This window comes from Pristiophorus japonicus, chromosome 9 (genome assembly GCF_044704955.1).
Source record: "Pristiophorus japonicus isolate sPriJap1 chromosome 9, sPriJap1.hap1, whole genome shotgun sequence".
Lineage (NCBI taxonomy): Eukaryota > Metazoa > Chordata > Chondrichthyes > Pristiophoridae > Pristiophorus > Pristiophorus japonicus.
The window spans coordinates 211,016,874-211,038,173 of record NC_091985.1 but is presented as its reverse complement, the minus strand read 5'-3'; the positions used below and the strand labels follow the sequence as shown (position 1 = coordinate 211,038,173).

Below are 21,300 nucleotides of genomic sequence, written 5' to 3'. Positions count from 1 at the left end.
CTAATCTGTCACCATTCAGATAATAGTCTGTCTCTCTGTTTTTACCACCAAAGTGGATAACCTCACATTTATCCACATTATACTTCATCTGCCATGCATTTGCCCACTCACCTAACCTATCCAAGTCACTCTGCAGCCTCATAGCATCCTCCTCGCAGCTCACACTGCCACCCAACTTAGTGTCATCCGCAAATTTGGAGATACTACATTTAATCCCCTCATCTAAATCATTAATGTACAGTGTAAACAGCTGGGGCACCAGCACAGAACCTTGCGGTACCCCACTTGTCACCGCCTGCCATTCTGAAAAGTCCCCATTTACTCCTACTCTTTGCTTCCTGTCTGACAACCAGTTCTCAATCCATGTCAGTACACTACCCCCAATCCTATGTGCTTTAACTTTGCACATTAATCTCTTGTTTGGGACCTTGTCGAAAGCCTTCTGAAAGTCCAAATATACCACATCAACTGGTTCTCCCTTGTCCACTCTACTGGAAACATCCTCAAAAATTTCCAGAAGATTTGTCAAGCATGATTTCCCTTTCACAAATCCATGCTGACTTGGACCTTTCATGTCACCTCTTTCCAAATGCACTGCTATGACATCCTTAATAATTGATTCCATCATTTTACCCACTACCGATGTCAGGCTGACCGGTCTATAATTCCCTGTTATTTCTCTCCCTCCTTTTTTAAAAAGTGGGGTTACATTGGCTACCCTCCACTCCATAGGAACTGATCCAGAGTCAATAGAATGTTGGAAAATGACTGTCAATGCATCCACTATTTCCAAGGCCACCTCCTTAAGTACCCTGGGATGCAGTCCATCAGGCCCTGGGGATTTATCGGCCTTCAATCCCATCAATTTCCCCAACACAATTTCCCGACTAATAAGGATTTCCCTCAGTTCCTCCTCCTTACTAGACCCTCTGACCTCTTTTCTATCCGGAAGGTTGTTTGTGTCCTCCTTAGTGAATACCGAACCAAAGTACTTGTTCAATTGGTCCGCCATTTCTTTGTTCCCCGTTATGACTTCCCCTGATTCTGACTGCAGGGTACCTATTTTTGTCTTTACTAACCTTTTTCTCTTTACATATCTATAGAAACTTTTGCAATCCGCCTTAATGTTCCCTGCAAGCTTCTTCTCGTACTCCATTTTCCCTGCCCTAATCAAACCCTTTGTCCTCCTCTGCTGAGTTCTAAATTTCTCCCAGTCCCCGGGTTCGCTGCTATTTCTGGCCAATTTGTATGCCACTTCCTTGGCTTTAATACTATCCCTGATTTCCCTTGATAGCCACGGTTGAGCCACCTTCCCTTTTTTATTTTTACGCCAGACAGGAATGTACAATTGTTGTAGTTCATCCATGTGGTCTCTAAATATCTGCCATTGCCCATCCACAGTCAACTCCTTAAGTATCATTCGCCAATCTATCCTAGCCAATTCACACCTCATACCTTCAAAGTTACCCTTCTTTAAGTTCTGGACCATGGTCTCTGAATTAACTGTTTCATTCTCCATCCTAATGCAGAATTCCACCATATTATGGTCACTCTTCCCCAAGGGGCCTCGCACAACGAGATTGCTAATTAATCGTCTCTCATTACACAACATCCAGTCTAAGATGGCCTCCCCCCTAGTTGGTTCCTCGACATATTGGTCTAAAAAACCATCCCTTATGTACTCCAGGAAATCCTCCTCCACCGTATTGCTTCCAGTTTGGTTAACCCAATCTATGTGCATATTAAAGTCACCCATTATAACTGCTGCACCTTTATTGCATGCACCCCTAATTTCATGTTTGATGCCCTCCCCAACATCACTACTACTGTTTGGAGGTCTGTACACAACTCCCACTAACGTTTTTTGCCCTTTGGTGTTCTGCAGCTCTACCCATATAGATTCCACATCATCCATGCTAATGTCCTTCCGAACTATTGCCTTAATCTCCTCCTTAACCAGCAATGCTACCCCACCTCCTTTTCCTTTTATTCTATAAACAGGCTATAAACATTAAGCGGTAGGCCACTTAATAGTGTAGATGAACAAAGGGACCTTGGAGTGCTTGTCCACAGAACTCTTTTTTGGGGGAAACGAAAACAGTAAATCGTGGCCCCCCGATCTGGGGGATGCACCAGACATTTACAAGGTCCTTCTTTTTTGTTTTTTGTATTTTTTTTTGTTTCTTTGTTTTTTTTTAAAGTTTTTTTTTGGGCACTAAAATCATATATATTTTTCCCTACAAGTGCCCCCTACAAAAGGGGAGGGGACACTAAAAACACCGGCAATTAAAACAAATTAAACTTTAAAACATAAAGTCAAATTAAAATTTGGTTGCCGTGCGTGATGATGCACTCCAGTCCCTCCGGTGCCCACCTCTCGCGGAAGGCCGCGAGCGTACCGGTGGACACCGCGTGCTCCATCTCCAAGGACACCCTGGCGCGGATGTACGCGCGGAGGAGAGGCAGGCAGTCAGGTTGAACGACCCTCTCGACCGCCCGCTGCCTGGACCGGCTGATGGCACCCTTGGCCGTGCCCAGGAGCAGTCCTACGAGGAGGCCCTCGGACCTACCCGCTCCCCTCCGCACAGGGTGCCCAAAGATCAGGAGTGTGGGACTGAAGTGCAGCCAAAATTTCAGGAGCAGCCCCTTTAAATAAGAAAACAGGGGCTGCAACCTCATGCATTCAATAAAAACATGGAACACGGACTCTTCCAGACCGCAGAAATTGCAGGCGGCCTGGGAGCCCGTGAACCGGCTTAAAAATTTATTGCACGGCACTGCTCCGTGCACCACCCTCCAGGCCAAGTCCCCGATAAATACTGGGAGGACTCCCGCGTAGAGTGCCCTCCATCGGGGACCCCCGCCTCCTCCGGACGGCAAGATGGTATGCCATGGCGTGTCCGGACGGCAGGCGAGGATTTCAAAGGTGAGAGTGTGCAGGAGCAGCCCGTACAGGAAACCCCTCCGCGCGGAACTGAAAGGCACGGAGGGGATTTCCTCGAGGCGGCTCAAGTTGTGAGGTGCCGGCTCCCGAGGGAGGTTCCGGGGTTTGGCGCCGATGAGGAATTCCGTCCGGACGGGGGTCAGTTCCGACGGGATCTCCCCACGTGCATGAGCCTCCTCGATGCACCTAACGGAGTCAGGGCCCAGAGCTGTTTTTAGCGACTCGATGGCATCGGCCGCGCGGCGGACGTTGGCGGAATTTAGGCGCTGCGCCAGCGTGTCTGGCGCCATCCAGCCCGCTCCTCCGCCATCGAGCAGGTCCCTGACTCTGGTCACCTCACCAGCCACAGCCCTCTCGTCCGACCGCCACCTAAAACCTCGGTCGTGGAGGTACGGATTCCCGAGCAGCGGCTCCTGCAGGACAGCCGCCATTCCAGCCGGTGGAGAGCTGCGCTTGGTGGAGACTTTGTTCCAGACCCTGGTGAGTTCCTTGTAAAAGACAGGCAGCGCCTGGAAGGCGGTCCTGATGCCCCCCAAGCTCACAAACAAGAGCTGCGTGTCGTAGTTGAGACCGTGCTGCTGGCGGAAGAAATACGTCGCCAGAGCACGCCACCTAGGAGGGGGCTCAACGTAAAGGTATCTCTGCAGGGTCTGAAGATGGAATATCGCGAGCTGGGCGCTGACGCACACCAACGACTGACCGCCCTCCCCAAGCGGGAGACTCAAGACGGTGGCAGAGACCCAGTGCTTCCTGTTGTTCCAGAAGAAGTCCACCAGCTTCTTCTGTATCTTGGTGACAAACGCAGGGGGAGGGGTCAAAGTGACCAGCTGGTACCACAACATGGTGGCCACCAGCTGGTTTATGACTCGCGCTCGACCCCTGCAGGACAGCACTCGGAGCAGTCCTGTCCAGCGCCCTAGGCGAGCGGCGACCTTGGCCTCCAGCTCTTGCCAGTTCGCTGGCCAGCCTTCCTCGTCGGGGCTAAGGTAGACTCCCAGATAGAGGAGATGGGTCATGCTCCAGGCAAAAGGCCTGAGCTCCTCCGGCAGGGAGTCCACCCGCCACTGACCCACCAGGAGTTCTCCCAGTTGATCCTGGCAGAGGATGCGGCCGAGTAAATCTCCTGGCACTCACGCATCCTCCGTAGGTCAGCGGGATCGTCTACCGCGAGGAGCACGTCATCGGCGTAAGCCGAGAGGACGACCTCCACGCCTGGCCCTTGCAGAGCCAGTCCCGTCAACCTCATCCGCAGGAGGCGCAGGAAAGGCTCCACGCAGATGGCATATAACTGGCCGGACATGGGGTAGCCCTGGCGCACCCCTCTCCCAAAGTGAAGGGGCGCCGTCAATGACCCGTTAACCTTTATCAGACACTCCGCGGCGGTGTACAAAAGTCGGATCCGGGTGACGAAATGCATCCCGAACCCGAAAGCGTGCAGATTTCTGAACAGATAGTCGTGATCCACCCTGTCGAACGCCTTCTCTTGGTCGAGAGATAGGAAGGCGGCCGACAGACTAGCCTCCTGGGAATGATGGATAAGGTCCCGGACCAGATGGATGTTATCATGGATTGTCCGGCCCGGGACCGTGTAGGACTGGTCGGGGTGGATCATGTGGTCCAGCACGGCGCCAAGGCGAGCAGACATCGCCCTGGCGAAGATTTTGCAGTCCGTGCTGAGGAGGGAGACCGGGCGCCAGTTCTTAAGGAGGCGGAGATCGCCCTTCTTAGGCAGCAGGACGATGACTGCCCTGCGCCAAGAGAGGGGCATCTCCCCGGTCGCCAGACTTTCCCCCAGGACCCACGCGTAGTCGCCCCCCAGGACGTCCCAGAACGCCCTGTGGAACTCCACGGTCAGCCCGTCCAGCTCCCGGGCTTTTCCCCTCGAGAGCCGGGTGAGGGCGCCGGTCAGCTCCGCCAGGCTTAGCGGAGCTTCCAGATTTTCGGCGCCCTCCGGGCTGACCTTCAGCAGGTCCTCCCACAAAACTCTACGCGCTTCCTCGCTGGACGGCTCCGGAGAGAACAGAGCCCCGTAATATTCATGGGCCCTGTTGTTGACGCCCTCCGGATCCGAGACGAGAGAGCCGTCATCGGCCAGCAGCATCAAGAGCTGCTTACGGACACTCTGTCTTTTTTCCAGCTGGTAGAAGAAGGGGGAGCCGCGTTCCAGATCCCGCAGGAACCGGATCCGCGACCTCACGAACGCGCCTCGGGACCCGACGAGCTGCAGGTCCTTCAGCGCGGCCTTCTTCGCTTTGTACACCATCCACAGAGCCGGGTCCTCGACGACTTGACTGAGACGGGACTCCAGTTCGAGCACCTCTTTTTCTAGGCGCCCGACCCTGGCTGCCCGCTTCTTGGTCGACCCCCTCGCGTACTCTTGACAGAAGACGCGGACGTGAGCCTTGCCCACGTCCCACCATAGCCTCAAGGAGGGGAAGCCCCCCTGCTTCCTACTCCAGTCGGCCCAGAAACGATGGAACGAGTCCTGGAACCGCACATCCTCCAGCAGCTGGTTGTTAAAATGCCAGTACGCGGACCCCGTCCTCACGCAGAGCGAAGCGAGCTCCGCCCACACCAGGTGGTGGTCCGAACACGGCACCGGCCGCATGGAGGCCGCTGGGACGCAGGAAACGTACGCCCGAGACACGTAAATGCGGTCGACTCTGGACCATCCTACTCCAGGCCTCACCCAAGTAAAGGCGCTGCAGTCGGGATGGAGATTTCGCCAGACGTCCACCAAGTCGAAGGACCCGACCAGGTCCCTCAACTTCTCCATCGCCGTCATGCTCTGCGGGGCACTGGAGCGGTCCCTCGCCTCGAGGGTGCAGTTAAAATCCCCCCCGACGACAAAGCAGTCGCCGACGTCGACGGAGCCAAGAAAAGCGGACACCTCTTCGAAGAAGCGCGTTTGCTGCGGTCCGGGCTGAGGGGCGTACACGTTCATGAGATGGAGCGGCACGTCCCCCAGGCGAACCATTACGTGCAGCAAGCGGCCTGGCATGGGCTCCTCGACCCCCAAGATCTCCGGCTGAAAATGCGGGGCCAACAAGATGGCCACCCCACAAGAAGTGGTAGTGAGGTGGCTCATGCGGACCTCTCCTTGCCATTCCAGGAGCCACGTGGCTTCGTCTCCCGGAACGGTGTGGGTTTCTTGCAGGAAGCACACCGCATATTTCCCCTCCCGCAGGAGCGAAAAATTGTTAAATCTACGGCGTGCCTCTCTGCCGCCGTTGATGTTGAGGCTGGCTATGGTTATCTTCATGACTAGAGCATAGTGCAACCTCTACCTAACCTATTGTGGGGGGTGGAGTGGAGTCGTTTGTTGACCTCCACTCCTTCAGCAGCCCAGCGAGGAACTTTTTGAGCCGGCGCAGCTCAAGGCCTTGTGCCTTTGATAAGGGCCCGCCCGCGGCCATGGTTTTAGCGGCGACGCGGACGGAAGCGATGAGCAGCCCCGGCTCGGACCATCTTTCCCGGGCCAGATGGGTTCGGTTGCGGCTACCCTGGCTCTGGACCAGAAAGTCCCGGAGTTCCTCTACGGGAATGAGGGGGGACTCAGCGGCTGGCACGAGGAGATCCACCGCCTCACTGGTGATGGACTCGAGATCTTCACCCGCGACCTCCACCGAGTCCCCGTCCTCCTCCGGGAGGTCGCCGCTAGCAGCCGGCCCGTCGACCGCACGAGGTACGGCAAACAGCCCGGCCACTCCATCCGGCCCTGGCTCTGCCCCGATCACCACCCCCAGGATCGTCGACAGAGGAGTCCCCACTGGGCTCTTTTAAAAATGGTGCTGGGTCAGGAAGTGACAGCGGAAGGGGTTCCTCCTCCGCCCCAGGAGCCGGGGAACACGGAGAGACCTGGCCAAAGTAATGTTCCAGGTCCTCCAAGTACCCCAGCTCCAAAGTCGGGGGCGAGGGTTGTGGTTCTTCCCCCTCCCCGCCGCCACCTCCCGGCCCAGCGTGTACAGATTCATTAAAATTGTTAATACTGTTTATTTCTGCCAAGTCGAGCAAATCCCGGGGGAAGTTGGATAAAGGCTGGGCGGGCTCAGGTTCGGCCTTTTCGGCCCCGCCCACCTCAGTCCCCGGGACGCTCGACCCGGCGGCAACGCATTCCTCCGCTGGCCCCACGCCCCCCACGACAGGCAGATCCTCCACGCCATCCCCGGGAGGCAGAGGCTGGGCAGCCTCGACTGCCTCACCCTCCCCGGGGACAGATTCCTCCCGTCTATGGCGCAGTTTGGGTGCGCTGGTGGGGGACGCGGGACACGCGGCGGGCACCGACTCCTCCGTGGAGGGATGTTGTTCCCCCTCCGCCTCATTGGAGCGGTGCCTCCTTTTGTTCCTGGGGGTGCGCGGAGGCAGGGAGACCTCCATGTCTGCCGAGGCCTCCCGCTCCGCCACCCCCCTTTTTCTTATCTTGCCCGCGCCAGAGCCCCTCTGCGGTATTGGTCAAGGGCTCGGGCACGGGCTCAGGGCTCCCCGCGCTCGCCGATGACTGGGTTGGGCTGAGCGCGGTGGTCAAACTTTCTGGCGCGCCTCGAGATGTTTTGCCTTCCTCCGTGCCTTCCTTCCGATCGGACGCTCTCCCTCCTCCCCGCCAGAGGCCGTGAAAACAAAGGCCCCCGACGATGCCCGCGCACCTACGGCTCCAGGCATGCGGACGCTACTAGGGGGAGGGGTGGCGGCGGCGCCAGCCTTGGCCGCCTTCGGTGATTTGGCGGCCTTGGAGGCGGGGCAGTTCTTGCGAACGTGACCCACCTCCCTACAGGCATGGCACCGCACGTTGTCTGACGTCCAGAAGACGCGGTAGGCAGTCCCCTCATGCACCACATTAAATGATCCCTCTGTTGTCTCCTCCCGCGCCAGCCGGACAAAGAGCTGGCGGCGGAAGGAGAAGATGTGGCGCAGGCTGTTCTCCCTGAGGCCGAGCGGTATGGGGTTGATCCCTAACCTTACCTCCCCCAGTTGGTGCAGGTGAGGGAGGAGGAGCTCAGCGGGAACAAAGGGCGGGACGTTTGAAATGATGACCCTCTGCACGGTGGCCTCGAGAGGGTCCACCGGCAGGAATGTCCCGCCCACCGTGAGCCCCTTTTCAAGGGCCAGGGACACCGCCTGCTCCGACCCCAGGAAGAATACAGCCTTCCCAGACATCTTGGAGGCTGCGACAATGGCCGAGGGGCCGACTATCCCAGCGATCGCCCGCACGCACTCCTCAATGCTCATTGTGGGGTGAGTGTAGCTCTTGACCCCGTGTTTCTTAGTAATTAGTCTGAATGGTGGCAGGGCAGCAGGAGGCGCAGGAGGCGCCGTGGATGTGGACGCCGCCTGCGCATAAGTCTTAGCTGGCCCTGCCACCAGCGTGGATGGAGTTGCCATCACGGGGTCCCTTTAAGGGCTACACCCACCCCAGAGTCACAGGCCTTAATGGTCTTAAATTGGCCTTGCTTGAATTTCTGAGCAGAGGAGCTCTCAATGAGGCACACCTCTCCCCTAGTTGACAATTGGGGAGGGGCTTTGCTCCCTCTGCTCAGTTGTCTTAATTGTTTTTCCAATTAAGGAGGAAAGGGCTCTCAGAGAGAGAGGGGAGAGACAGAGAGAGTGACAGAGAGAGAGGGAAGCTGTGAGGGCAGGTCTCCCCTCACAGCGATGGGTGGGTGTTTTTCTGGGGCGCACTCCCTAGATGATGGAAAAACAAAGCAAGGCACAGTCTTATGGGATGGTTTTCGGGTGGGAGGAGAAGATGTCTTCACCTGGGACAGCTGGAGCCACCCAGGCACACACTCCCAACGATGTTTAATAGGGTGATTAGTAAATCTTCAGCCAGGTAGCTCCAGCTATCCCAGGCTAGGCAATGGGGGAGGGGTGCTTCAGTGGTGTGTGGGGCCTAGCTGTAAGCAAGACCCCCACACACTTCCACACACACACCCCCGCGATGTTCCGGGCCTCGAAGAAAATCTTCTTTTCTCCCCCCACCAATAAAACAATGTCTTTCGGGGAATGCACCAACACCCACCTGTAGAATGTTGTAGAATCTCCCTCCTTTCATACAGGTTGTTGCTCTTTTCCCCCTCTCTCCAACTCTTTGTAGCAGTAATAAAGTTGATACATTTTTCTGCTCTCCTCCTCTCCCTCTGGATGTTGAACTGCAGTAAGCCAGCCCTTTCCTCCTCTTCCTGGGCTGGTCTCAGGGCTCACTCCAGGCCTTCCAGACAGGAGCTTCAGCAGGGAGTTCCTTCTCTCACTACAGCAGAGCTCCAACTGAATAGGCCGCGCCTCCAAAGCTCCACCATTGGTCCACAGATCCCTGAAAGTAGCAGGCCAGGTGGATAAGGTGGTTAAGAAGGCATATGGAATACTTGCCTTTATTGGTCGAGGCACAGAATATAAGAGCAGGGAGGTTATGTTTAAATTGTATAATACTTTGATTAGGCCACAGCTGGAATATTGCGTGCAGTTCTGGTTGCCGTGTTATAGGAAGGATGTGATTGCACTAGAGAGGGAGCAGAGGAGATTTACTAGGATGCTGCCTAGAATGGAGAATCTTAGTTATGAGGACAGATTGGATAGGCTGGGTTGGTTTGTTCTCATTGGAACAGAGGAGATTGAGAGCAGACCTCATTGAGGTGTACAAAATATTGAGAGGCCTGGACATAGTGGATAGTAAGGGCCTATTTCCATTGGTGGAGGAGTCTATAACGAGAGGGTAAAGTTTTAAGGTGGTTAGTGGAAGCTTTAGGAGGGGATTTGAGAGGGGGCTTCTTTACACAGAGGGTTGTGGGGATCTGGAACTCGTTGCCTGGAAGAATGGTGGATGCAGAAACCCTCACCACTTTTAAGAGATGGTTGGATAGGCACTTAAAGTGCAGTAACCTGCAGGGTTACGGACCTAGAGCTGGTAATTGGGATTACACTGGATGACCTTTTGTTGGATGGTGCAGATATAATGGTAAGTACTGCAGGGAATAGAATACTGCCAGGGTGATGATCTGGACTAGTTTCGATCGCCTGGATCGGTCGGAGAGGAATTTTCTCATTTTTTTTCCCTAAATTGGCCTGGATTTTTATCTGGTTTTCACCTCTCCCAGGAGATCGCATGGCTCCGGTTGGGGGTGGAGTGTGGAATGTTTCAGTATAAGAGATAGCGCAGTTGTGTGAGGTGTACTGATTGGGCTGGGTACTCTTTGCCTTTCTGTCATTGTTCATAGGTTTATATGTAACCTTTAGGGCTGCTGCCCAAGGGCTGTGCGGCTCTTTGTCGGCCGGGGTGGCCAATTTTGGATCCAACTTGCTTCTTTGTCCTGGATCCCATGGACTTTAACCTTCATGACCAGTATACCATGTGGGACCTTATTAAATGCCTTGCTAAAGTCCATATGTACTACATCGTATGCACTACCCTCATCAACCCTCTTGGTTACCTCCTCAAAAAATCCAATCAGCGACAAGGAGAAAGGAAACAAAACAGGCTCTGGCTGGGTGGGGGGTGGGGCACGGGGGGAGGTGGGAGGGAGCCAAAAATTGGCAGCGGTTACACTGTGAAATTGTTGAACTCGATGTTAAGTCCAGAGGGCTGTAAAGTGCCTAAACGAAAGATGAGGTGCTGTTCCTCGAGCTTGCGTTGAGCTTTGCTGGAGACCAAGGATGGAGAGGTCAGAGTGGGAGTGGAGTGGAGAATTAAAGTGACAGGCGACTGGAAGCTCGGTCACACTTGCGGACTGTAAGTTCATTTTGTATGTTGTTTACCCTGTCAAACCCTGTAAGAATTTTGTATGTTTCAATGAAATCACCTCTCATACTTCTGAGCTCTAGATAATATCGGCCGAATCCACTTAATCTCTCGTGATAGGACGATCGGTCGGGGCGAGGGGGAGTGGGTGTCGGGTCTCGGGTCAGGGTGGGGGGGGGGGTTAGCGGGTCTCGGGTCGGTGCGGGGGGGGGGGAGCGGGTGTCGGGTCGGGTCTGATCGGCGGGGGGGATCGGGTGCCTGGTCGGCGGGGGGGCGGGGAGCGGGTGTCGGGTCAGGTCTGGTCGGCGGGGTGGGGGGGGAGCGGGTGTCGGGTCAGGTCTGGTCGGCGGGGTGGGGGGGGAGCGGGTGTCGGGTCAGGTCTGGTCGGCGGGGTGGGGGGGGAGCGGGTATCGGGTCGGGTCTGGTCGGCGGGGGGGGGAGTGGGTGTCGGGTCTGGTCGGGGGGGGGAACAGGAGCTGGCCGTGGGAGGAGCCTCATTCACGCAGCCCCAGTGAGGCCATTCAGCCAGGGCTAGGGGCTGCGTGCTTTGGGCCCCTCCCACACAGTTCGGCGCCTGGTGCTACTGCACTTGCGTGCCGACTGTAGCGTGCAAATGCAGAGGTCCCGGCACTGTTTTCAGCGCCGGGACCTGGCTCCGCCCCCCCCCACAGCTCGTGCTGGCTGCGCCGAGGGCCAGAGGACCTGTAAGTCGGTGGAGAATACCGGGGATTTTTTTAGGCGCCGTTTTAGGCGCGAAAAACAGGCGCCCAGCTCGAAACTTGGGCCCCATATTACAGGAAAGATGTGAGTGCACTGGAAAGGATGTGGAAAAGATTTACAAGAATGTTGCCTGGACTGGAAAATTTTGGCTATGAGGAAATATTGGAGGTGCTGGGTCTGTTTTCTTTGGAACAGAGGAGGCTGAGGGGAGACCTGATTGAGGTTTATAAAATTATCTGGAGCCTGGATAGAGTGGGTAGGAAGGATCTGTTTCCCTTGGCAGAGGTGGTCAACAACCAGGGGGCATAGATTTAAAGTAATTGGTATGAGATTTAGAGGAAATATGAGGGGAAATTGATTTGCCCAGAGGGTGGTGGGGCTCTGGAACTCACTGCCTGAAAGAGTGGTAGAGGCAGGAACACTCACCACATTTAAAAAATACTTCGATGTGCACTTAAACATTTCCTAACATAGATGAGACTGCACATAGGGAGATTAAAGTAACAATGACCTCAGTCTTTATTAAGACACTCCAGATTCAGGAACAGGCCTTAGGGGCCGGCTTATATACAGTGCTCCGAAGGGATGCTGGGATCCCTTGGGATTTCAGGGGATGCACTCCCTGGTGGCGGAACATGGGAGTGCATGCTTTACAGATACACAACATCACTCCTCCCCAAAGTCAAAGTGAAAACTATTTACAAGGTGAGGCGGTCGGGAGCCTTTCTTTCCCTGGTGGACCGCCTCGGTACAAATGTCTGTTCTGGTGTGTTGGCTGTGCCCTCGCTGGGCTGGCATGTTGTTGGCCCTGCAGGGCTGCTGGGTGAGCCTGGCCTTGCTGGGCTGTTGGGCATGATGGGTTCAATTTCCTGGTCCGGGGTGGTGTCGTTGATCCTTTGGGTGTGTGTTGTGGGCTCGAAAAAGGTGGTGCCTGCTGTGGGCTGTTCAGAGCAGTCTGTGAACTGCAGCCTCGTTTGGTCCAGGTGCTTTCTGCAAATTTATCCATTGTCTAAGTTGACTACAAACACCCTGCTCCCTTCTTTGGCTATCACTGTGCCCGCGATCCACTTGGGACCATGTCCATAGTTTAGCACATACACAGGGTCATTCAGATCAATTTCCCGTGACACAATGGCGTGACCATCTTTTACATTTAGTTGCTGCCGTCTGCTCTCTACCTGATCATGCAGGTTGGGGTGAACCAGCGAGAGTCTGGTTTTAAGTATCCTTTTCTTGAGTAGCTCAGCCGGGGGCACCCCCGTGAGCGAGTGGGGTCTCGTGCGGTAGCTGAGCAGTACTTGGGACAGGCGGGTTTGGAGCCTTCTGTGACTCGTTTAAGGCTCTGTTTGATTATTTGTACTGCCCGCTCTGCCTGCCCATTGGAGGCTGGTTTAAACGGGGCCCAGGTGACATGTTTGATCCCATTGCAGGTCATGAATTCTTTAAATTCGGCACTGGTGAAACATGGCCCACTGTAGATGGCAAACATGGGCCTCAGGCTTTCAATGGTGGCGGTGGCAGTGCTTCCCGACATTATTTCACATTCAATCCATTTTAAAAAGCATCCACCACCACCAGGAACGTTTTACCGAGAAACGGGCCCGCATAGTCGACATGGATCCTCGACCATGGCCTGGAGGGTCAGGACCACAAACTTAGTGGTGCCTCTCTGGGCACGTTGTTCAACTGAGTACACATGCGGCATTGCCATACACAGTTCTCTAAGTCAGAGTCGATACCGGGCCACCACACGTGGGATCTGGCTATCGCTTTCATCATTACTATACCCGGGTGTGTGCTGTGGAGATCCGAGATGAACGTCTCCCTGCCCTTTTTGGGTAGCACTACGCGGTTACCCCACAACAGGCAGTCTGCCTGAATGGGCAGCTTGTCCTTTCGTTGCTGGAATGGCTTGATTAGCTCTTGCATTTCAACGGGGATGCTGGCCCAGCTCCCATGCAGTACACAGTTTTTTTTACTAGGGACAGCAGAGGATCTTGGCTGGTCCAAGTCCTAATCTGGCGGGATGTGACAGGTGATTCATCATTTTCAAACGCTTCCATGACCATCAACAAGTCTGCGGGCTGTGCCACCATCAACAAGTTTGCAGGTTGCGCCATTTTCACCCCCGTGGTGGACAATGGTAGCCAACCGAGAGCACCTGCACAGTTCTCGATGCCTGGCCTGTGGTGGATGGTATAGTTATACGCTGATAGCGTGAGTGCCCACCTTTGTATGTGGGCTGAGGCATTAGTATTTATCTCCTTGTTTTCAGCGAACAGGGATATGAGGGGCTTGTGATTGGTTTCCAGCTCAAATTTGAGGCCAAACTGCCACTGATGCATTTTCTTTACCTCGAACACACACGCTAATTCCTCTTTCTCAATCATGCTGTAGGCCCTCTCGTCCTTAGACAAGCTCCTGGAGGCATATGCGACTGTTTGCAATTTGCCCGCAACGTTAGCTTGTTGTAATACACACCCGACTCCGTACGATGACCCATCACATGCTAGCACAAGTCTTTTACACGGGTTATACAGTACAAGCAGCTTGTTGGAGCATAAAATGTTTCTGGCTTTCTCAAAAGCAATTACTTGTTTTTTCCCCATATCCAATTCTCACCTTTATGCAATAACACATGTAGGGGCTCTAAGAGGATGCTTAACACCGGTAGGAAGTTACCAAAATAGTTGAGGAGCCCCAGGAACGACCGCAGCTCTGTGACGTTCTGATAGCCTCTGTCTTGGCATATGTGGGCCGAATGCCATCCGCCGCAATCTTTCTCCCCAAAAACTGCACTTCTGTTGCCATGAAGATGCATTTTGACCTCTTCAGCTGCAGCCCTACGCGATCCAGTCGCTGGAGGACCTCCTCCAGGTTTTGTAGGTGCTCGACGGTGTCCTGACCCATGACCAATATTTCGTCCTGAAAAACCACCGTGCTTGGTACCGACTTGAGTATGCTCTCCATGTTTCTCTGGAAGATCGCTGCAGCCTACCGAATTGTTGACTCTGCCCAATCTTATTATTCTCTAAGTGCATGTTACCATGTTGTTAATAATAGAATCGAGCATTTTCCCTACTACTGATGTCAGGTTAACTGCTCTGTAGTTCCCCGCTTTCTCTCTTCCCTCCTTTCTTAAATAGCTCAGTTACATTTGCTATCTTCCAAACCACAGGAACCATTCTAGACTCTGGAATTTTGGAAGATGACAACCAATGCATCCACTAGTTCTATAGCTACCCTTTTCAATACCCTAGGATGTAGGCTATCAGGTCCAGGGATTTTATCGGCTTCCAGTCCCATTAATTTCTCCAGTACCATTTTTTGATGAATATTAATTTCTTTCAGTTCCTCATTCTCGCTAGACCCTGGGTTCTCCAGTAGATCCAGCAAGTTTTTTGCACCACTTTCCATGAAGACAGACATAAAATATGCATTTAATTTCTCTGCCATTTCCTTGTTCACATTATAATTTCTCCTGTCTCCTGTAGGGGAAACACATTTACTTTTACTAAACTTTTCCTTTTTACATACCTCTCGAAGCATTTGCAGTCTGTTATTTTGTCTCTCACTAGTTTACTTTCATATTCTATTTTCCCTTTCTTTATCAATTTCCTGGTCCTCCTTTCTGAATTCCAAAATCTTCTCAATCCTCAGGCTTACTGCTCTTTTTGGCAACATTCTAAGCATCTTTCTGTCATCTAATACTATCTTTAACTTCTCTTGTTGGCCACGGTTGGACCACTATTCTTGTGGGATTTTTGTGCCAAAAAGGAATGTGTGTTTGTTGTAAATTATGTATTAATTCTTCAAGTGATAGCCATTGCTTTTCTACCATCATACCTTTTAATGTAGTTTCCCAATCTACCTTAACCAACTCTCCCCTCATACCTACATAGTTTCCTTTGTTTAGATTTAAGACCCAAGTTTCAGATTTAACTAAATCACTTTCAAACTTAATGTAAAATTCTATCATATTATAGTCACTCTTCCCTAAGGGCCCCTTTACTATAACGTTATTAATTAACCCTTTCTTATTGAACAATACTAGATCTAAAATAACCTGTTCTCTAGTTGGTTCCTCAACATACTGATCTAGAAAACCATCTTGTATACTTTTCATGAATTCGTCCTCCACACTATTACTGCAAATTTGGTTTCCCCAGTCTATATGCAGATTAAAGTCCCCCATGATTATTGTATTAGCTTTGTTACATGCACCTCTAATTTCCTGATTTATACTGTGCCCTACATTACCACTACGGTTTGGGGGCCGACAAACAACTCCGACCAATGTTTTCTGCCCCTTGCTGTTTCTTAGCTCCACCCAAACTGATTCTTGATTTTCTGAGCTAAGATCCTTTCCCTCTACTGTCTTTATCCCATCCTTTACTATCAGGGCTTCCTCTTCTCCTTTTCTATTTTGCCATCTCTTCTAAAAGTTATGTATCCTGAAATATTTAGTTCCCAACCGTGGTCACTTTGCAACCACATCTCCGTAATGGCTATTAGATCAAACCTATTAATTTCTATCTGTTCTACTAATTCATCTATTCTGTTGAGAATTCGTTGTCCATTAAAATATAGTGCCTTTAGCTTTGACTTTCTTCTATTTTTCCTTGATGTCTCCTTAGTCCGTAATGCCCTATTACCTTTGTTACTCTCTCTGTCTCTTCCTGACCCACTCTGCTTATTGTTATCCAAAACTCTGCTTTAGATCCTTGACATGTCTCTTTTGCTTTTTCTCTCTATCTAAACCGTGCTGTACTTTCCTGGATCTCCCCACCCCGCCGTCAATAGTTTAAAACCCTGTTTACTGCCTTAGTTATTCAATTCGCCAGGACACTGGTTCCTGCCCAGCTCAAGTGAAACCCATGGCAAGGGAACAGCTCCCTCTTTGCCCAGTGCTGGTGCCAGTGTCTGTAAAGCATAACCCCTGCCTCCCACACCACTCTTTGAACCATGCATTTAATGTTCGAATCTGCTTCTCCCTGTAACAATTGGTGTGGGTTCAAGTAACAATCCAGAGATTATTACCTTTGCGGTTCAGCTTTTTCATTTGAACCCCAACTCCTCCATCTCTTTCAGCAGAACCTAGCCCTACCTATGCATTAGTCCCTACATGGTCCACGACAACTGCATCCTCCCTTTCCCACTCCAAGTTCTGACTCTGATCTGCCCCAGGGAGGGGGCAATGTGTGATGTCCCTGTGGGGTGCAGTGTCTGACCCTGAGCTGCCCCAGGGAGGAGGCAATGTGTGATGTCCCTGTGGGGTGCAGTGTCTGACCCTGAGCTGCCCCAGGGAGGGGGCAATGTGTGATGTCCCTGTGGGGTGCAGTGTCTGATCCTGAGCTGCCCCAGGGAGGGGGGCAGTGAGTGATGTCCCTGTGGGGTGCAGTGTGTTCAGTGTCTGACCCTGAGCTGCCCCAGGGAGGGAGCAATGTGTGATGTCCCTGTGGGGTGCAGTGTGTTCAGTGTCTGACCCTGAGCTGCCCCAGGGAGGGGGGCAGTGAGTGATGTCCCTGTGGGGTGCAGTGTGTTCAGTGTCTGACCCTGAGCTGCCCCAGGGAGGGGGGCAGTGAGTGATGTCCCTGTGGGGTGCAGTGTGTTCAGTGTCTGACCCTGAGCTGCCCCAGGGAGGGGGCAATGTGTGATGACCCTGAGCTGCCCCAGGGAGGGGGGCAGTGTGTGATGTCCCTGTGGGGTGCAGTGTCTGACCCTGAGCTGCCCCAGGGAGGGGGCAATGTGTGATGTCCCTGTGGGGTGCAGTGTCTGACCCTGAGCTGCCCCAGGGAGGGGGCAATGTGTGATGTCCCTGTGGGGTGCAGTGTCTAACCTGAGCTGCCCTCGTTCCTCCTGCTTGTGTCACGCACCTCTCAGTCGGAGTTAATTGGAGGGACAGCGTCATCTACTGGACACAGGAGGTATTTCAAGGCACATCATGTCCAGCGCCATCCCAAAGAAATTCAAAGCCAAACTGCAGATTCCATTAATTTTATCAATTGTTGAACAAAGTTTAGCTCAATTTGTTGCAGCTTTCAGTACTTGAAGAAATCCCTTTAAAGAGTGAAGTATAGATGTCTCCACAAGATCCTGCAAATCCCCTGGGAGGACAGGCGCACCAACAGCCGTGTCCTTGACCAGGCTAACATCCCCAGTATTGAAGCACTGACCACACTCGATCAGCTTCGCTGGGCAGGCCACATAGTGCGCATGCCAGATACGAGACTCCCTAAGCAAATGCTTTATGCCGAGCTCCTTCATGGTAAACGAGCCAAAGGAGGACAGCAGAAACATTATAAGGACACCCTCAAAGCCTCGTTGTTAAAGTGCGACATCACCACTGACACCTGGGAGACCCCGGCGGCAGACCACCGAGGTGGAGAAAGTACATCCGGGAGGTCGTTGAGCTCTTCGAGTCTCAACGCAAAGAGCATGAAGAGGCCAAGCACAGGCAGTGGCAAACCAGCCCCACCGAACCCTTCTCTCGACGAATGTCTGTCCCACCTGTAACAGGGTCTGTGGCTCTCATATTGGACTGTTCAGCCATCAAAGAACTCACTTTGGGAGTGGAAGCAAGTCCTCCTCGATTCCGAGGGACTGCCTATGATGATGAGATGCAAACACAATTAGTATTATTTTTATCTGACCCATTTCCCATTGATTAATTGGTCAAATATCCAGAATATTAAACTCCAGCCCAGTTATAGGGTAATCAATATCAGCAGAAAGAAACCCCAACGGTCAGAATGAACACGATTCAGTCTGGGATAACAGTAGTAGCCAAACCCTGCAGTCACTTGTGAACTCGCTGGTGTCTCAGCAGGTGGAATGATCGAGTGAATCGCTTCCCACATACAGAGCAGGTGAACGGTCTCTCCCCAGTGTGAATGCGCTGGTGTGTCAGCAGGTGGGATGACTGAGTGAATCCCTTCCCACACTCAGTGCAGGTGAATGGCCTCTCCCCAGTGTGAATGCGCTGGTGTGTCAGCAGGTGGGATGACTGAGTGAATCCCTTCCCACACAGTGAGCAGATGAACGGCCTCTCCACAGCGTGAACTCGCTGATGCACCAGCAGGTGGGATGACCAAGCGAATCGCTCCCCACAAACGGAGCAGGTGAACGACTTCTCCTCAGTGTGAACTCGCTGGTGTATCAGCAGGATGGATGAGATAGTGAATCCCTTCCCACATACAGAGCAGATGAACGGTCTCTCCCCAGTGTGAACTCGTTGGTGTGTCAGCAGGCGGGATGACACAGTGAATCCTTTCCCACATTCAGAGCAGGTGAACGGTCTCTCCCCAGTGTGAAATCGCTGGTGAGTTAGAAGGTTGGATGAACAAGTGAATCCCTTCCCACACTCAGAGCAGGTGAATGGTCTCTCCCCTGTGTGAATTCGCTGGTGAGTTAGAAGGTGGGATAACCGACTGAATCCCTTCCCACAATCAGAGCAGGTGAATGGCCTCTCCCCGGTGTGACTGCGTCGATGAATTTCCAGATCAGACGGGGAAATGAATCTCTTCCCACAGTCCCCACATTCCCATGGTTTCTCCATGGTGCAGGTGTCCTTGTGTCTCTCCAGGTTGGATGATCAGTTGAAGCCTTGCCACAAACAGAACACATGTACGGTTTCTCCCCGCTGTGAATGGTGCAATGTTTTTTCAGGCTGTGTAACTGGTTAAAGCTCTTTCCACAGTCAATGCACTGGAACACTCTCACTCGGGTGTGTGTGTCTTGGTGCTTTTCCAGTCACACTGATGTTTGAAATCTATTCCCACAGAAAGAACAGACAAACATTTCTCCTTCCACATGCAAAGGCCGATGATATTCAGGTCCGGAGGAATCGAGTGATTCCGTTTGGTTTGAGTTTCTCGTCTGCAAATCCTCCCCTTCCAATACCTTGGAAAAGGAGTTTACAAAAATCATTACTGCAAGTACAGGGCAGAAATTCAGAACACACAATTCTAGATTCCATGGAACATTTTTTCCTCTCTTGTTACATAGAAAGATAGAAAATAGGTGCAGGAGTAGGCCATTCGGCCCTTCGAGCCTGCACCACCATTCAATAAGATCATGGCTGATCATTCACCTCAGTACCCCTTTCCTGCTTTCTCTCCATACCCCTTGATCCCTTTAGCCTTAAGAGCCATATCTAACTCCCTCTTGAATATATCTAATGAACTGGCATCAACAACTCTCTGCAATAGAGAATTCCACAGGTTAACAACTCTCTGAGTGAAGAAGTTTCTCCTCATCTCAGTCCTAAATGGCTTACCCCTTATTCTTCCTCCAAAGCTGTAAATCACTGTCCTATGCACTCTCCGTCCTCCCTGTGCTGAAATTCAAACACATCGCACGTCTGAAGACAGCGTATCCTCTGCTCCCAGTTTTCACCACCAACTCTGTCTGGGTTCAGTCCCACACTCACTGGTACCCCTCCCCTGAAAGTGCTGACTCTGGCTGGGTTCAGTTCTACACTCACTGGTTCCCCTCCCTCTCCTCCCCTGAAGGTGCTGACTCTGGCTGGGTCCAGTTCTACACTCACTGGTTCCCCTCCCCTGAAGGTGCTGACTCTGGCTGGGTTCAGTTCTACACTCACTGGTTCCTCTCCCTCTCCTCCCCTGAAGGTGCTGACTCTGGCTGGGTTCACTGGGATCCTGTAGCCCCGCCCATACTTTGCTCTTTTGCAAAGATGGCCACACATGCGCTCTACGTCTCGATGAATCTCGGTGGCGACGCATAAACCTGCAGCTTTCCTATAATAATAACTTTGATTTATATAGCACCTTTAACGTAGTACAATGTCCCAAGGCACTTCACAACAGTGTCACAAGACCAGTTCACCTAACATTTGTCCCAGGACATTTGGAAAAGCATAATTCAGTCAAGCAGAGTTAGCATGGTTTTTATCCTGCTATGGCCCCAGCTTCTGATACACGCTTATGTTTATAGATTCTGTCCCTTCCTGTTCCGTTTTTGTTTCCCCCAATGCTACCCTGCTCTATTGCCTTCACCTTATTCTTTGAGCTTTTAGGTTTCTGCTCACCTGAACCCTACCCACCACTGATTACTAAAGCTCTCTCTGCAGCCCTAGTTATTCGGTTCGCCAGGACCCTAACCCCAGCACATTCCAAGTGGAGTCCGTCCCAAGTATAATGTGGGAAAGTGTGAGGTTGTCCGCTTTGGCAGAAAAAATAAAAAAGCAAATTATTATTTAAATGGAGAAAAATTGCAAAGTGCTGCAGTACAGAGGGATCTGGGGGTCCTTGTGCATGAAACACAAAAAGTTAGTATGGGGTACAGCAAGTCATCAGGAAGGCAAATGGAATGTTGGCCTTTATTGCAAGGGGGATGGAGTATAAAAACAGAGAAGTCCTGCTACAACTTTACAGGGTATTGGTGAGGCCACACCTGGAGTACTGCATGCAGTTTTGGTCTCCTTATTTAAGAAAGGATATACTTGCACTGAATAAGATAAGATTCACTCGGTTGATTCCAGAGATGACTTATGATGAGAGGTTGAGTAGGTTGGGCCAATACTCATTGGAGTTCAGAAGAATGTGAGGTGGTCTTATTGAAACATATAAAATAATGAGGGGGCTCGACAAGGTGGATGCAATGAGGATATTTCCACTCATAGGGGAAACTAGAACTAGAGGACATAGTCTCAGAATTAGGGGTCACTCATTTAAAACTGAGATGAGGAGGAATTTATTCTCTCAGGTGGTTGTAAATCTGTGGAATTCTCTGCCCCAGAGAGCTGTGGTGGCTGGGCCATTAAATATAATTAAGACGGAGATAGACCGATTTTTTGAGCGATAAGGGAATTAAGGGTTATGAGGAGCGGGCAGGGAAGTGGAGCTGAGTCCATGATCAGATCAGACATGTGCTTACTAAATGGCAG

At 52.1% G+C, this 21,300-nt stretch overlaps 3 protein-coding genes across 7 annotated transcripts in view; 1 reads left to right on the top strand and 2 right to left on the bottom strand.

Annotated features, from left to right (window-relative positions):
• The window catches only part of LOC139273608 (zinc finger protein 850-like), a 560,896-nt gene that overhangs the window by 389,254 nt on the left and 150,342 nt on the right, over positions 1-21,300 (top strand). The gene's annotated exons all lie outside the window — the stretch shown is intronic.
• Positions 1-21,300, bottom strand: part of LOC139274108 (zinc finger protein 229-like) — a 120,023-nt gene that overhangs the window by 3,326 nt on the left and 95,397 nt on the right. Inside the window, exon 3 of the mRNA XM_070891152.1 lies at positions 18,186-18,987. Within this exon, the coding sequence (XP_070747253.1) occupies positions 18,193-18,987 (795 nt within the window). The 3' untranslated portion in view covers positions 18,186-18,192. The remainder of the gene's footprint in view (positions 1-18,185; positions 18,988-21,300) is intronic.
• The window catches only part of LOC139273584 (gastrula zinc finger protein XlCGF57.1-like), a 277,425-nt gene that overhangs the window by 160,997 nt on the left and 95,128 nt on the right, over positions 1-21,300 (bottom strand). The gene's annotated exons all lie outside the window — the stretch shown is intronic.